The sequence below is a fragment of the Myotis nattereri genome (genome assembly GCF_964212035.1).
Source record: "Myotis nattereri genome assembly, chromosome: 13".
NCBI classification, from domain to species: Eukaryota; Metazoa; Chordata; class Mammalia; order Chiroptera; family Vespertilionidae; genus Myotis; species Myotis nattereri.
Genome location: NC_138088.1, coordinates 21941754 through 21960292, shown reverse-complemented (window position 1 = coordinate 21960292; position 18539 = coordinate 21941754). Strand labels below are relative to the sequence as shown.

The window sequence follows — 18539 nt, the reverse complement described above, 5'->3', positions numbered from 1 at the left end:
AGAAAAAAAAACACCATTTGAACAAGAAAGTCTTTATTGCCCTAGCCAGTTTGGCTCAGTGGATAGAGCATCAGCCTGTGGACTGAAGGGTCCCGGGTTCGATTCCAGCCAAAGGCACATGCCTGGGTTGCGGGCTCAATCCCCAGTAGGGGACGTGCAAGAGGCAGGCGATCAATGATTCTCTCTCACTATTGATGTTTCCATCTCTCTCTCCTTCTCCCTTCCTCTCTGAAATCAATAAAGAAATATATTTTTAAAAATTTAAAAAAGGGGGGGGGTGGAAATCTTACCTTTTACAGTAGCACGGATGGACCTGGAGAGCATTAGCTAAGTGAAATAAGTGTCCCGACTAACGAGTTTTTTCGAGATACAAGCCGTCTCTCGCTGATTTTTTTGCTTTGAGTTCCAAGCTAAAATTCGGGTTACGAGCCAGCTTCAGATACCCCACTGCTAGCTGGCACAGTCAGAGAAAGACAACTACCATGTGATTTCACTCATATGTGGAATCTAATTAATAAAATGAACTAGCAAGCAAAATAGAGACTGGCGGTATTGGGGAGGGAGGGGAATAAAGCAAAAAAGAGGAAAAAAACTCATAAACAACAGTGTGATGATTGCCTTGGGGATGGGGGAAGAAGGTGGAAGAGGTGATGGGGGTATAAATGGTGATGGACAGAGACTTGACTTGGGGTGGTGCACACACAATACAGTGTACAGATGATGTGTTGTAGAACTGTGCACCTGAAACCTGTACAGTTTAGTTAACCAGTGTCATCCCAATAAATGCATTTAAAATTAACATTAAATTAAAAAGGAACTAAATTAGAGTCCAGATTATCAAACTTTATTTTATTTTATTCCACCTAATCAAAGCCCCAAGGAAATCTATTGATTTATAACTTCTCAAATTAATACATAAATCTGGGCTCTGTGTAACAGGTGAAACTTGCTGTTACCATTCCTATGTAACATCAACCAGGAGGATAAAAACCAAACAGTCCAAGCACATAAACTCTAAGATTACATCTCCAGATATTAAAAACTGAAAAAGTCTCTAGATTCTCCAGTTAATCCTGCTTTGTCATCATTTACTTCAAGCTGACTCGTCCTGGAAAACCTACCACCTCATCTATCATGGCTTCCGCTCACCTTTTCCTACCAAGGCTGTTTTCACCATTACTCTTTTTGACAGTAGGGAAATGGAGAGATGCTTGTGCCCCAACCTAAAATATAGCCTAAGGATAGCTGAGGTGTAAGCACTCACTCTTTTAAAAAAGAAAATAAGGAAAGAAACAGTTAAGCTCACATCTAGGAGAGAGAGTACAACAAACCCCAAAATAGAGTTAAAAAGAATAGAACAAAATACTCCAGGAATCTATCTGGCCCAGAGAAAGAAATCTCTCAAAACTATGTTTAAAATGTCATAGAAAAAGGAAACAAAATAAAACCTAATGAATGAGTCCAAGATAATTATAGTCGATCCACTGAACATCCATAACTCATAGTTAAGGTAACATTAATATTTTGTAACATTAATATTTTTGTAAAGAAATGGATGGGAAATGAAACATGGCAGCAGGACACCTAAATAATGCCTAAGTCTAAGGGCAATCTGTCAGCCTTTGGCATTCGGGAAGCCCAAGGGTTAATACCCTTATGAATTTTAAAAACGTGGTAACATCAATTTTAATTGTCGGTAATCTGAGGCCAAAACTTTTGTATGCTTTCTTGTTCGTAGCAACAACAGCACCAACAAGTATTTATTGAGCGTCTGCCATGGGCCAGGGACTGTTGTGAGCACCGCAGAGAATGCAGCAGCGAAGGTGACAGATGAGGCCCTGTCCTTACGGAGCCTATGTGCTGTCACACGAGGAATGATGAATTCGGTTGGAGCAGAAAACAAGCCATGACTAATTCTCTTGGACAAAGATCCTGCCGTAGGAGGCAGAAGCTTTCTTGCTGTATTGCAATTTTACAGATTCCTGAATCCTTTCCAGTGGGAGAAACTCACTGGTGTGTGTTTAGAGGTTTGGGGGGCTTTAAAGGGGCAGGGTAGGCAATATAAGGGCAAGTCTCACCAGGTCAGGGAAGAGCGCACGTTCTGACTCTTTGAACCCTGCCCACCCAGGAAACAGCAGTTCCTCGGGGGCTTTCATACAGAAGAACTGGGTTAATATTACAAGTTTCTAGAAAGTTCTGCTATTTTCCGAGGTAAAATGGGAAGTAAACAAAATTTGTCTTTGCTGTTCTCTGCCATCTCCCTTCTTGTAGCCTCTCCTTTTTTCTCCCTTTTTCTATTTTGAGATTTTTCTTTTAATTTTCAAAAATCAACCTTTTAACTTACTAGATGCATATAGTATAAAACCAACTACAGTTTAACTTCCCTCATTTTATTTCTCCTATCTTATCCCTATCGGTCTCTTCCCTCTTTGTCCATCACTCTGTGGTCCCTGACTTCCCACCATCCTTTTCTTTCTGACCGCTTCCCTCCAACTCCCCTTCTATCTTTTCCAGGAAGAAAAAGAATGATCAGTAGGTATAGGAAGAGATGGAGTCTAGTAAGACAAAGGATTGACAGTATGTTACCTGCTCAGGGAAGCCCATTTTATAAGGATTTGGCCCTTTGAGCTCAAAATCTGCTTCGTGTGAATAAATTTCACTAGAACTAGAGTTGCTAGACATAACACTTAGAAAATTGTGTAGTAAAGTTTCATACATTTTCTTAGCTGTCTGAATAGAGTCTTTCAAAAATCCTTTTGTGGTTTCGGATATACTGCACGACTTGCATGAGAGAAAGAGCGAGAACTGGCCGTCTTTTGCCTCTCACCAGGTGGCATTTTCAAATGTTTCTTTAAGCCCTGGGTCCGGCCTCTCCAAAAATTGCTTTCATTCCGCACGCCTAGAACTCCTCACTTTACTACCCCCAGCCTGGCTTCCTGCAGGGATATTGGGAACGAGACCACTGAAAAGCCCAGGTTTAGAGTCAGACTGATTTACCCTGGAAGACCAGCCTCGTGTCTTATTCACCCGGTTATCTTAGGCAAATTATTTAACTCTCTTATCAGTCTTCTCATCTGTAAAATGGTGTTCATAAAACCAAGCCCTTTATAATGTATTTAATTGTCTAATCCATAAGTGTATTAAACACACTATGTGGCAGATAGTTGTCATTTATAAATAGCATATATAATTTACATGTATGTGTGTGTGTGTGTATATATATATATATGCCCCTTATGCCCATATTTTTCTCACATACACATGCAATTTACCTGTCTGTCCTCAATGCCATTCTCCCAGAGGTCTGGCCTTGAAGCATTCCCATTTTTCCAAAGTGACAATTAGCTAATGTAAGAATCTAATCACTGAGAATGTGTTAATGGGAAAGGATAAGAAGAGGGAACAGTGACTACTGCCTGCCAACTCAAATGCTCCTCAGAGGTAAAATACGGCTCTTGGGCACAAAACTGTACTGAAAGTTGCATGGGCCAGAGCAGTGACTCGTGGTGTGAATTTCAAGCAGCAGAATCTGGGAGCTCAGTAACCATAACTGCTTCGTCGCATGTGCTCATTAATACCTAGGCCCTCACTAATTTACAAATCGGTTTTAAAAAAACATAAATGGATAGTGTGTCCTTTTTCATATAAGTTCATTGCATTTGCCCCAGAACTTTCTACAAAACAAATATAGCTCCTAGGAAAATAGGGCCTTGGAAAGGTTAAATGCTCATGTAAGGTCTGCGATAAAGCAAAACCTAAAACACAATTCTCTTTTCAAGTCAGTGTGTCCTCACCATACTATGTTGACCTGGTGAAGTGTGACTACACATAGCAAGTCCTGCTTTGAAAACCCCCAGCCCATAGATCCAAAATCTGTGAAACTGGCAATGGCCAGAGAGTCACACCTTTTGCCACACTACCAGGAAAGACTCTTAGGTAGTGGACGTGGTGCCTGGCCATCCGGTGCACCCACTTAGTCATTTTTCTAGACGCCGTCCATCACTGAGCACATTCCCAAACTTCACGCAACCTCATTTAAACATCCAACTGGCAGTTCTGATGGAAATAAACATCCCGTCAAAGTAAAAGCTTAACAACCCTGACACCTAGTGGCTGTGAGGAGACGGGTGAAGAGCCAGCTTGGGAAAGGCAGAATCTCACACACACACAGAATTATTGTTAATATTACAAAATATTAATTCTAAAAGCAAACCAGTTCTATTTGGGCTCAGGATTTATCTTGAAATCTATTCAAGGAGGCAAAAAGATTTGCATTTGTAAAGTATATTTTTGTTCAACCTTATACATTTAGAAAACTTACTAATCTTCAGAGATCAAATAAGAAAAGCAAAGGTTGATTCATATTTTGGCATATTTATGACTTTTTCCCTTAAATTTGTATGTACAACCACATCCTTTACCTGGTCTTCAGGGGATTTTTCTCAAGCATCCTCCTGTCAATATAAAAGCCACCTGGTCCAGCATTCACAGCTCTTGGACACAAAACTTTATGCCAATGAAGCATCCTTACTTGAAGGGAAATTGTACCTTTACCAGCCAGCAGGAGTTTTCTTTAAGAGAAGTAAAAGGACACATGTGGAAACCCCCAGAGTGCACATCTCAAAGCAAGACCCCCGGGGAACGCCGCAGGAAGTCATATGAAGAGACTGGTCAACACAGCACAGCACAGCCTATTTCCGCCCTAAACATTGGAAGGTAAGTGCCCCAGGCCCACCGAAAGTGACAGGCATGACAGCACAAAGCCTAGCACTCACCATCTCCACAAGGAGAGTTCCCATCCTACCTGCTGACGTTTGAAGGCTAAATAATCCAAATTTTCCAGCTCCTTCCCAAGCTTCTGATAGGTTTCCTGGAGGTCAGATTTGTTGGAAACATTTTTAAGAGATTCAAATGTCCTTTGAAACTGAAATTTAAAACGAAAGTAAATAATTAGTACAGCAGCATTCTTTTTCCTCAAATGTCTAACTAGCTAACAGAGAAAAGTTGAAACAGATATAACAAATACAAACTAGTTGCCTTTCAATAAAATAATTAAAAATGATTATGAAGAATAAGAAAATGGCCCTGACTGGTTTGGCTCAGAGGATAGAGCGTCAGCCTGTGGACTCAAGGGTCCCAGGTTCGATTCTGGTCAAGGGCATGTACCTTGGTTGCGGGCACATCCCCAGTAGGGGGTGTGCAGGAGGCAGCTGATCGATGTTTCTCTGTCATCGATGTTTATAACTCTCTATCCCTCTCCCTTCCTCTCTATAAAAAAATCAATAAAATATATTTTTTTTAAAAGAATAAGAAAATGTACACCAATGTTATTGCATAAATGAAAGCCCACTTAGTCATTTCAACAAAAGAGTATACTGGATTAAAAAAAAAACCTATTCATGTCTTAGCATACACTACTACTTTTAAAGAAAAAATGTACAATGAATGTATGTTTAATTTCAAATCACAATGAGAAAGTGTTAAAAGAGTTCTCACATTCCAACCATGGAAACAATTTATGTAAAAACAGTTGCTTGTCTCTATAGAAATATCTCTGCAGAATAGGCACCCAGCAAGTTTCCGCCAGGAAGCTCTCTCAGATCTTACAGTTTGGGAAGGTAAGAAAACTAACGTTTTGATGACTGAAGCATATGCAGTGTGTTCAGCAAACATTTATTCATTCCTGCTTTATAATACAGGTGAGCTATAAAATCAGTTCTGCTGAATCAGCATGTTTCCGTTCATGGTTTTAAAAAGTATTTTTGATTTTTAGAGAGAGAGGAAAGGAGAGGGAAAGAGAGAGAGAAACATCGATATTGCCTCTTCCACCCCCCCAACCCCCCGCCACTGCCCACCCCCACAATTGGGGATCAAACCCATAACCGGGGATCAAACCCACAACCCAGGCTTGTACCCTGACCAGGAATGGAACTGGCAGCCATTTGGTGTATGGATGCCCGATCAACTGAGCCACATCGGCCAGGGCTTCTGTTCATTTCTAAGTCAGATACTAGATAAACACAAAAGAGACAAATTGCAGTGTAGCGCAGAATATTGTTCTGCTACTAATAATTAATTAAGCAAAGGGAGCTCACAACAAATTGAATTCTTGGTTTATTTTAGTAAATTAGCACCTACTTTGGAGGATTAGTGATTGCAAATGTCAAGTAATGTCATTTGCAAGACATTTGCATTTCCTCTTGCTTTATCATTTGTTTTCCATATGCTCACTGTGTGCCATTAGATAGATTTCTACAGAGACTTCACCATCTTAAACACACCAGAACTCACTGTGACTATGATGGTATGAGGCAGGCTAATAGGATTTTACAGAATATGATTAAGTTTCCAGGGAAATGATTTGACCCTTACTATTTCAAACGCCATGGAATAAGTCGTATTATAACGGCATTCTGCTGAATTAAATCCTCAGTTTCACAAAAGCAACGTGTTTGTCTCAAACCAAGATGGCAGAGGAAAAGGAAATAAAAAATAACAGTACTAAGCTTCCACAGCAGGCTGGTAAATTACATTCAACAATGCAATATTTTAGACATTACTGTGCACAAGGCACTGTGAATATAAAACACGTTTCCTGCGCTAAATGAACTGACAGACTGCCGGAAAGCTAGGCATGAAACTCAAAAATAGGAAGGACTCTGATATTTGAGTGCCTGCTCAGGTCCAGGTACTTCTTTACGCCTTCCCATTTAAGTCTCACAGGAACCACGGGGGTCCCTAGTTCCCTTCCCATTTCACCAGGGAGTCACCTGGACTCCTAGTTTGAAATGGGTTTTGACCACAATGCTGTGCTCTTGCTACTTTATCATTAGCTCAAACAAGGCATAGTGAGTGAAGAGAATGCAAAAAGGAGATAAAAGTAACATGTGCTGAAACAGAAAAGACTCCCTGATATGAGACTTGGGCCAGATAAAAGGCATGAGGGAAACTGAATTGGGCCTCAAATCACAGGAAGAATTTTCAGAGCCTTAAATGGGAACCAGTCCCACCCATCAGTTCAAACGCAGCCGAAGTCTGCTCATTTTCCCATTTTGCGGCAGAGTAAACAAATTTCTTTAATATAATTTTAATAACCATTATATTCGCTGTTTTATTATGCTATGTGATTGTTTCTGTGCCTTGCTATTCCTTGGTCTATTCTCTCTATGTTCAAATCAAAATAATACCAGGTCTAACATTTTAAACAATTTAAGTAATTTTATCTATAAATAATACAAACTATTTTGCCAATCAATCTATTCCCTGAGAAATATTACTCTACTTCTTAGATATTTCTTCCTCACATCTATGTGAACTTTTTATACAACTCCAAATAGAAACTTCCGGATTAATACATTAATACATTCAAAATAAGAAACATGATAACCAATAATTCCAGATAACCCGTCTACAGCCAGAGAAGTAAGAGAGAAAATCCAGTTAGGATGCATAACCACAAACTGTTTTCATTAAAGGTCAGAGTCTGCATAATGTGGAGATTTTAGCTTGAACTTTCATTATCAGGACATATAGCCTCCATTGATTGATACTAAATAGCTCAGAATACTCAAACTATGATGATTCATTCATTTAAGTAGATTTTTTCATTTATAAAAACAAATAATTATCAAGGGGATGTCATAAAATCTGTAGAGTGGCTTTTTGTTAGATCCCATTAAACACACTCCATCAATACCTGCCCACATATACACTTAAAGATGCTAAAGAATAAAAGCACTAATTTTACCTTGTAGATGAAGCAGAAGTAAAAAAGACAAAAATAAAGCAATGCTAAGGTAGGGTTCAGATTTTACTGAAAGGTATTTGACATTAACTCAATTTGAAGATTTTTCATTCCAATAGGCCACTGAGCTTGAGTTAATGTCAAATATCTTTCAGTAAAATCTGAACCTTACCTTAAGCATTGCCTGGATTGTACTTGTTCAAAGTTTTGGGTGGTAATTTAAAATAATTCAAGAATCCCAAAATAATTTGTTGAATGTTGCTATTTTTAACTCATTACAGACAAAATGTAAACCTTAAAAAAAAAAAAAGCCCAGTGAATAAATCTGAACCCAAAACAAATCTAGGTGTATTCTAAAATGTCAAAACTGAATATTAAGATGGTCTTTTCTCTGAGAAACAAATGCAAATTCTGTCCTATTTGGCTATCGTATCAAATATCACAGGGCAGGCGAGAATGAGAACATGCAAACACTAGCTCTTAGCCCAAATTTTTCCATAAAAGTAAGTGCTGTAAACCCGCACCCAAGAGTGTTTTCTCGCCTGTTTCCTTTCTGTTCGAGTTCCAATTCAAGAGTGCAATGTAGGAAGATCCTGAATTCACCTCCTCCCATGGACACACTGAATCTACAACTATGTTGGGGGTGGGGCGGGGGGGCAGGGGAGAAACCCTAAACAAAGGTGGAGATACTACTTCACATCAGGTAAACAAGCCGGAAACCACACCCCACAATGGAACAAGCCACAGTCAGGAAGAAACTTAAAAAAAAAAAACAGAGCACTGTGCAAAGTAAAGGGTTCATACCTCACATCAGGCACCCAGCTTTTAAGACAGGCACCTGAGAGATGAGCCTCCAAGACACCTGGCTTTGAAGACCAGTGGGGCTCACAGCCACCAGACTCCTGGGGCTGTAGCTGCCTAAGAACAGGCTCCTAAAGGGCTCCACACAGACTCACCCACCCTATGGCCAGTGCTAAAGCAGTCCTTTGAAATGAGCCCCAAATTTACATGAAAAAAGACTCATTTGTTTATTTTATAACATTGGTCTGCAAGGCAGAGGCCTGCTTGGATAGTCTCAGGGCCATTTTTTTCTTTTTCTTTTTTTTTCTTTTTTTTATTCTTTTTTCAGAGGTTGCCATCTTTACACTCTCCCTCTGCCTTGCTCCAGCCAGTGGTCACTACCTTTAGACTCTCCCACTAACAGGCTGCAGAGCACCAGTCTCTCACAAAGAGGAGTGTCTACACATGTCTGGTGGCCACCCAGGGGTGCCCCACGATCTCCTAGCTTGGAGGACAGGGAGGCTTATGTTCCCGGGTCCCATGGAACTGTAACAACCAGAAAGATAGTTCTTGCCCTGTCCAGTGGCTCAGTGGGTTGCAGCATCGTCCCATACACCAAAAGGTGGTGGGTTCAATTCCAATTCAGGGCACATACTTAGGTTGTGGGTTCGATCCCCAGTCAGGAAGTGTATAGGAGGCAACCAATCAATGTTTCTCTTTCACATCAATGTTTCTCTCTCTCTCTCCCTTCCTCTCTAACGTCAATGAAAATATACCCTCATGTGAGGATTTTTAAAAATTAAAGTTCAAAGAGAAATGTACTAAAACTAACTAAAATATGTAAAAATATATATATAACATGAATAGATGTAAATTATGACGACCACAACATAAAGTCTATATGTGGGAGAATTAAAATACCCATAGAAGTTACACAAAAGGAATAAAAAAGAAATGAAAGCATATCACTACAAACATAATCTATCTCGTTTAATTTGCTCCCCTGAGCTCCAATATATTTGTAGTATCTACTATCTTTCATATGTGCCTCAAGTCCAGCATGTCTAAAGCTTGTAAATTGCTTCTCTATATGCAGAAAACCAGTGTCCTCAATGCCCAACCAAATTCCTAGAAGGCTGATTGCTACTTCCCTTTCCCTCTGAACAGATTCCAATCACTTTCCAAATTGTACACTGTTCCTTCGCCATCTCTCTCATTCGCTCCTCACCCCACCCCATCATTTCACCACCAAATGAATGCATCAGCCTCATTACTGGCTCTCTACCTCCAATCTGGCCCCCTTGCCAACTGCTGACAAAGTAATGGACCTAAAATATAAATTTACTTACATAATTTTCCTGCTTAAAATTCTTTAATGGTTCCCACCCTCATTTCAGACTATAGTTCAAACTTTTTAACTTAGCACATAGCCTTTCACAAGTAGATCTATGCCCACTCTCTTCAACTTCAACTCATTCCTCCCATACAATCATCCTTCATCTCAGCCATTCATAAGTATGAATGGTCTTCAAGAATATACACTCCCTCCACTTAAAATGCTCTCTTTCTTCACTGCCTCCTTTGTCTAGTTCTCTCTCCAAACTCGGTCAAGCATCATTCACTCAAAACTCTCTCCCTTGATACAGCTGCCATTATGCCTTCTTAACACCTTACACCAACCTCTAGCATAATAACTTATACTGTTGATTTCTTAATTAGTCTATAAATTCCAGGAGAGCAGGACCCTGGTGTTACTTTTTCTAAATATGAATCCCTAGCACATAGTGTGAAGGCTGGCATACAGCAAGCACACAAAAAATAAGCATTTGCTGAATGGGTTAATAAGCTGATCAGATTGGGGCTACTTGGTCCTTTTCAGAAGTTAACATTTTCACATGATCTACATTATCTTTGTCCCTATAGTTTCCAGTATGAAATTCAGCACAGAACCAGATATTTGTGCCCTATTTGTCTCTATTTTCTACTTTTTCCTATTCCATCTTCAATACCAGACTTGTGACTTACTTTTTTCTTTAAACCTTAATATCTCTCTGTGTATTTTTCCTAGGATTTTGTGCAGAATATACTTGGCTTCTAATAGCTCTTAATTAAACATTAATTTCTCCCCTTATAAACTGCTAATATTTCTTAATAAAAAGAAGCTTTAAAAACTCTTTTTGCTGGTACATACCTTCCTTTAATAATAAAAGCTGGTCTCAAAAAGTCTCAGCTATCAATATGGTAATATGTGACTTTCTGGCAGCATTATAAATATTCTTTATATCCAGAATCATTTGTAAGTACACAAAAACTTTATAGCAATGTACATAGCAAACATAAACTATGTATTTGGCATAAGAAGTTATTAAAACTGGACCTATTTCTATAATGACATTGGTCTATTTCCTAATCCAAAAAACCAACATTCCCACTTTTTAAAATATAAAACTAGTTATCTATAATAATAAAAGCATAATATGCTAATCAGACGGGACATCCTTCTGGAAGACCTTCCAAACGAAGCCGGCCGTGGCTGCGAGGGAAGCCAGGGTCCCGGGTGCCTGCCGGTGGCTGGAGGAAAGCTTGGGTCCAGGGTGCCAGAGGGAAGCTGGTGTCAGCAGCTGGGGGAAGGAAGGCCTACTCTTGCACAAATTCCGTGCATCAGGCCTCTAGTGATATGATAAATGGGAAAAATTTAGTTCAACTCAGGTGTCAAATTTAATTCCCTTCCTATCTTAAGAATGAAGACAATATTGCATTGCAAGAGTCAAAAGGCGGGAGCAAAGTACTACAACGGAGAAAGGTAGGACAGGGTTCTTGCCAGGTAATTTATATACTAAACTTCACAAGATCCTTTCAAAGTATTCAGAGTGAGTGTTATTATCCTTAGAGCTCAGAAGAAAAAAACACAGCTCACAGATGTTTTAACTTCCCCAAAGTCATCCAGTTAATCAACAACAGAGCCAAGATTCAAGTAAGGTCTCCCTATTGTCAAAAGCCATGTTGAACTTTATAAAATCCAGATAAAAATATATAATGTGAACTATTGAGAAGTATAAACCATAAAGAAAAGTTTAAAAAAAATTTGAACAGTACAAAATAAAGAAAACTTTTAAGTTCCCATAGAAAACTATGAGCAATAGTGGTGCTAAAGCCAAATTGCCTTGACAAGTTCCTTAAATTACTTCAATATTGAAATGACACATTTTTTTCTCCATCCTCTCTTACTTTCGATTTGGACCTATTTTCCCCAGAAGAGAATATGTATTTCCTTGAGGAACTAGATACATGTAAAACTCCCATGCCGGGAATCCTGGATGTACTGAAGTGAATATTAAGTCCCTGTTGGTGCAGGACTTATCCTGTTGAGAGTAGCGCAGCGAATCATGTGTGCACTAGTTGGTGACCTCAGTCTATGTCCTTTATAAAAATGGTTGATCATAATTGCATCTCTGGGGGAAGTCTCAGTGGAAAGAGGATAATTTAATAAAGATAAGAAAGTATAAGGTAATCAGAAAGTGTTTAGACTATTAAGGTAAAGACTATTAATCAAAAGAGAATAACATCTCACTTACCTGACATTTAAGAGGAATTATACCTCAGCAGGGATGAAATATTCTGTTATTTGGAAAATATCATAATAAGGAGGAAAAGGATAAGGCCACTAAAGAAAACATTGTGAAAGCAGAGAAATTCTTTGGTACTGTCCAATAAATAAATACAAAATGTAGCAGGAACTTGTATACAAGTGTCAGAGCTAAAAAGCCCAAAATGAGCAGAAGCTTGCATGAAATCATAAGACTGTAATAGAGGAGATGCAGGCCATTGTCTATTATATTCAAAACAAGGGCAAGAAATAAAATGGTGTCTACTCCTTTTGAAGAAAGAATATGTGTCCAGAAGAAGAAATCTATATCGTTAAAGTTGATGCTCTCCCCCAGAATATATCTGGGCTAGATTATTATCATACTAGGGGCCCGGTGCATGAATTCGTGCACCTTGAAAGGAACTGTGGGCTGAGAGGCTACAGTGGGTACAGGGGTGGGTTTCGGCCCATCCTTCGCACCCCTGCCTGGCCCCTCCCACCATGGCCCCTGGTCCCCTGTCTTCCAGCAGCCCCGCTCCCACCACTGCTGCTCCCATGTGCTGACAGCACCAGCCTCACTCATACCCACTGACAGCGCAGAGCAATTGGGGCCGGCACCAGCAGTGGCTGCTGCCCCAATCAATCCTCAGGAGCAGGGGGAGGTAGAGAAGCCCTCAGGGGCAATTGGGGCTGAGCGATCGGGACCAGCACTGGGCGCCGGCAGCAGGTGCAAGCAGCGGCTCCAGCACTGGTTGCAGGTGCAAGCACCTGGCAGGACCGCAACACATGGGAGCATAGAATTTTCAGTAACCACCAGAGGCTCGCCCCAATGACAGCAACCGGCACCCTGCCTTGGTCTGGAGCCCCCGCTCACCTGCTCCACCATCCCACCACGGCAGATGCCCACCATGTTCCACGCTCTGCCACCTGCTGCCAATGCCCGTCATGTTCCTTGCACACCCCCTGGTGGTCAGGGCACATCATAGCAACTGGTTGTTCAGTTGTTGCGCTGTTTGGTCTATTTGCATGTTAGGGTTTTATATCTATAGACCGTAGGATGTGTGTGCGCGCACATGCAGGAGAGAGTGGGGGGAGAGGGAGGGAGAAAAAGAGAACTACAGAATTCCTCCTAGGGAAAGAACTATCTATATTGAGAAAATACCTTAAGGAGTAATTTAAGGTAGACAGTGATATCTGAGGGTACAAATGAGCAGAATCCTAGTTGATGGTGGAGAGATGGAAACTCTTACTGTATTCAAATAACAGGAATTTAGGACGTATGGGACAACAAAGGAGAGTAGGTAGAGAGAAAAATGAGAAAAAAAGTAGCTAAAGAAATTTGAAATTTTCTAATATATAAATCAGTGATGGCGAACCTTTTGAGCTCGGCGTGTCAGCATTTTGAAAAACCCTAACTTAACTCTGGTGCCGTGTCACATATAGAATTTTTTTGATATTTGCAACCATAGTAAAACAAAGACTTATATTTTTGATATTTATTTTATATATTTAAATGCCATTTAACAAAGAAAAATCAACCAAAAAAATGAGTTCACGTGTCACCTCTGACACACATGTCATAGGTTCGCCATCACTGATATAAATTGAAGTTAGATCATACTGTCACACAACAGAACTCCTTCCCTTTCATCTTCTCGAGCTTCTATACGGTTTGCCATATACATAAACATGGCTTGTCTGGGATGGGGGAAGAGGAGGAATCAAGGAGGAAAAGATCAATTTCCAATTATGGATTAACATACAGCAACAATTTTTGCATGTATCTGTCCAATTAATATATGAAATAGGGATAGAATAGCATCCAGAACTACAATTCAGTGGAGGCAATGAAAGCGTGGAGCCAGAGGTGACCCTGAAAATATGAGCCCCAGGAAATTTACAGAATCTTGGGGAGAACATTATACTTGACCGAACACAGAATGAGAGTTCAAGCCAATTCTATCTAGATCTTAAGGGCAAGGAGATCCCTGCAGACAGGTGGTTTACAACCTTAGGTAAGTGGATTGTGAGTAATTGAAAAATGAAGACAATAAAAAGGGAAAAAAGGATAAAAGCAAGCAAACAATGGTCACTTAGAGCTCTTATGGGGTTCATTCCCTTTACAACCGGAGTTACTACACTGATAAACCTGCAATGCCACAGATAATACATCTTGATTTCAGGAAGGCCTTTTAGAAAGCGCTTGAGGATAAAATAAATAAGCGTGGTTTACACAGTAGCCCAATGAAATGAGTTTAAAACTCATTTTAACAACTTCACTCAACATGTGGTAATATTTGATTCATGTTATCTGAATGGAAGATATAGCACACTTTTCCATGTCATTAAACAATGTTTCATGAATAGTTTGGTCAAAGAAATCTGAAAATGACATCAGGTTAGGAAGGAAGACAAAATCAAAAGTCAAACAGATCTGAATGGACTGTATCAAAAAAGCCAGAATTAACAAGATAGATTTCAATGAATATAAATGTAACATCTACCTTTACATATAGAAGGATAACTAGTGTCCGAGGAGAAAGATCTTGATTAAGAGTAGTTTGAGTTCAGAAACTTGGAGCTTTTAATCGCTCACAAAATCAGTATGAACCAACAGCTATCATATTAGGTAAGGTTGGACATTAATTCGGGAAGGTTATTGTCAGAGTATATTATGCAATCTTTACATCATAGAGTCTATTTTTATTTCCAGATATCTTAATGTCAACATTCTATGGAACCTACCTAATAATCTAGAATATGCATAGACAAAATTAGAGATGATTTTGCAGACTTCTATTTCTTGTATTGGCAAATTAGTTATTCAGTTCAATCCTTCTGCTGATTAAATCTAACAAGACTTGATGATATGTAAAAAACTTCATCCTTAAAACATCAAAGAGCTAATAAAACAGTGAGGAATCTCCCGAGATGAGGTCCAGAGGAGATAATGTTGAGCACACAAAGATAAGACACCATGAGCAAAAACCAGCATAGTGGTAATACAAGCAGACACCCTGGGAGTCCAGACGCCGAAGTTTTCAAACTTTAACCATAAAACAATTCTGCTTACCTTGTTCAAGTATTTAAAATGCAAGACTGAGCCCTGGCCGGTTGCTCAATGGTTAGAGCATCACCCTGTGCATCAAAGAATGCGGGTTGGATTCCCAGTCAAGGGCATGTACCTAGTTGCAGGCTCGATCTGGCAGAGTAGGGGCATGTGTGGGAGGCAACCAATCTGTCTCTCTCACACTGATGTGTCTCTCTCTCACCCCACCTCCCTTTCACTCTATCTAAAAAAAAAAAAAAAAAAAAAAGGAGGGGGAACTATCCTTGGGTGAGGATTTAAAAAGAAAGCAAGATTAAAAATTTCAACAGGAAAATAAAATCATACAAGATATGGAAATTCTAGAGTATTCCTCATAGTCTGGAACTGTTATACAAGAACTAGCGGCCCGGTACACAAAATTCGTGTGATCATGGGGGGAGGGGGGGCAGTTCCTCAGCCCAGATTGCGAGAGGGCACAAACCAGGCCGAAAGACCCCACTGATGCATGATCGGGGCCGGGGAGGGACATGGGAGGTTGGCCAGTGGGGCAGGACCATGGGAGGGATCCAGGGCATGTCCAGCCCATCTCGCTCTGTCCGGATCGGCCAGACCCCAGCAGGAAGCTAACCTACCGGTCGGAGTGTCTACCCCCTGGTGGTCAGTGCACATGATAGCGAGCGGTTGAGTGGCCTTAGCATATCATTAGTATATTATGCTTTGATTGGTTGAACAGACAACCAGATGACCAGACACTTAGCATATTAGGCTTTTATTATATAGGATGTTAAAGGGTCAAGAAATTTTTCAGTCTAGATAAAGGAAGCCATATGTAAGTCCTAAATTATCAGTTATTTGGGTTGGGGAATGGTTTTTCCTATTGCTGTGATTCTGTGTTGCTCCAGAAAGCATAACTAGAAGTAGGAATGAGAATAGCTAGGAGGTAGATTTAAGCTCATTTTGAGAAAAAAAAGTCTCTAACAATTAGAGTTGTTCAAAACCAGGTTCACTGTCTCACAGAAGCGAGATGACTATCACTATTAGTGACCACGTATATTGTTAGACAATTACATGTATTGAGCATTACCTTAGTAAGACATTGGACTACAGGCACTGATATTTCTCCACTATTATTTTTTATTCCAAGTAGAAATTTAATATAATCATAAATATTATTAGAAATATTCTAAAACACTATTTCCCAAAGTATGGCCTGAGAAAGTTTCAGGATTACTATACTGTAGAAGAATTCTAAGGTCAAGAAGTTTGGAAAAGTCTGGGTTAAGCAAAGTAAAACAAGTTTCCTTCCTTCGTTATCCCTTACTGACTTTTTTTTTTTTTTTAATATATTTTATTGATTTTTTTACAGAGAGGAAAGGAGAGCGATAGGGAGTTAGAAACATCGATGAGAGAGAAACATCGATCAGCTGCCTCCTGCACAACTCCCACTGGGGATGTGCCCGCAACCAAGGTACATGCCCTTGACCGGAATCGAACCTGGGACCCTCCAGTCCGCAGGCCAATGCTCTATCCCCTGAGCCAAACCGGTCAGGGCTCCCTTACTGACTTCAACATGCTAATGTGCACTGAAAACATTTATAGGGAATTCTGTGTGCAGCATGGACCAAAAAAAAAAAATTATTGTTATGTCATATATTTATAAGTCCTGTAGAATACTTTGGGGGAAAGGTTGGGGTAAGTAATTCTAATGTTGATGATCTCAAAAAATCAGTTTGTCTTCATTCTATGTGAAACCTGAAGAGGATTGAGTTAGTAATACAATTCACACCAATTTTCCATAAGGATGAAATAATGAAAAACCATATCACAATTTACCACAAAAGGTCTTCCCTTTTTCACAATGAGGTACATTGTTTTACTTAAAATACTTATAAGTGGCTTAAATCATTTAGCACAAGTCCAGGCTCTGATGACGCACCAACAAATGTCCTCCTGGCATATCTAAATTCCATTACAACCTGTGATAGGCCCATGAACTTGTCTAAGCACTTCCAAAAGCTATTTATACTCAAAGCTGTTCTAACCCTTGTAATACTAAGTCCCAGAGTTGTTTTTTTCCTATTGCCTTGAGCAAGTTTGTTAAATTCAACATGCCTCCGTTTTTTCATCTGTAAAACAGTAATCATAGAGACCTCCAGTCAAAATAGTAAAGTGGTAAATATCGTGCTCACCTCCTCCCACAACCACATCAAAATGACAATTAACTTACAGAACCACCACCACTGAGAACCACCTGAAGGCTAGCTGAACAGAAACGTCTCCTAACTAAAGGTGTAAAGAAGCTACAATGAGACTGGCGGGCGGGGGGCGGGGCGGGTGAAGATGCAGAACAGGCAAGGCTCTCTTCCACTGTACGGCAACTAAAAGTCAGGAGGCTCTCTTGGCTGCAGAAGCAAGGGATCCAAGGCCAACCCCTGGCTCCCTAGCCCAGGGCACCAGTGCTGGGAAGAGGTGTCCCCATCACACCTGGCTAGAGAAATCAGCAGGGACAGCATGTGAGTGAGACAAAGGCCTACTGGAGACCCAGGGGCTGCTCTAGAGGGTCCTGCATTTGGACTCCTTCCCTCAAAGACTCACTCACCCCGGGCCCTGGTGGAGGGGAAGCAGCTCAAAAAGTGCCAGGGACATACGGGAGGAAAGTGAACTGACTAGCTTCAGGCTGAAGGCTGGAGGGGCAAGGTGCAGCGCAGCTCCTGACAGGGATGGAAGTGCTGGCAGGGAACGTTCCTCCACTGTTGCTTCCTTGCTCCTCCCAGCCAGCAGTCACAAGTGGGTACTAATCTGAGCTCTCCAGTAATCGGGCTCATACTGTTCACCCTGTCCTGATGATTTCCGGAGACCCTGCCCCACCACTCACATGCCCAGCCTGGACCACTGCAGTGGCTTTTCCACACAGGTGGCCTGCCTCAGCTCGCACTGAAGACTTTCCTAATCACTCTCAAAGACCCACTAACTCCAAACAAGCAGCCGCTTGCCTCAGTATGCCCTGTACCTCTCACTAAGCGGCAGCATGCCTGGCACAAGTGAAAACCAGTCTCAACTTGCACTGTAACTCAGATCAGGTGGCCCAAGGCCTGGCATAAGAGGCAGCCAGTGTTGGCTTGGAATGTAACTGCAACTAAGTGGTCGCCAGCCCAGCACAAGTGTTCGCTGGCCTCAGCTCAAATCATGGTGCCCACAAAAGGGTAGCAAGCATTACACTAGTGGTAACTGGCCTCAGTTCACAGCTTAGCTTCTCTCAAGCACTTCTAAACCCAGCATAAGTGGCAAAGAATTGCAGATCACTTTGTGCTCCCACCAGACAGCCCAAGCCAGGCACAGATGGTGGCTGACATTGGCCTGCTTGGTTCCCTCCTAAAAGA

At 40.7% G+C, this 18539-nt stretch overlaps 1 protein-coding gene across 1 annotated transcript in view; it reads right to left on the bottom strand.

Annotated features, from left to right (window-relative positions):
* CTNNA3 (catenin alpha 3) overlaps positions 1-18539 on the bottom strand; it is a 1265562-nt gene that overhangs the window by 1177215 nt on the left and 69808 nt on the right. Inside the window, exon 5 of the mRNA XM_081105050.1 lies at positions 4805-4924. Coding sequence (XP_080961176.1) covers positions 4805-4924 — 120 coding nt within the window. The remainder of the gene's footprint in view (positions 1-4804; positions 4925-18539) is intronic.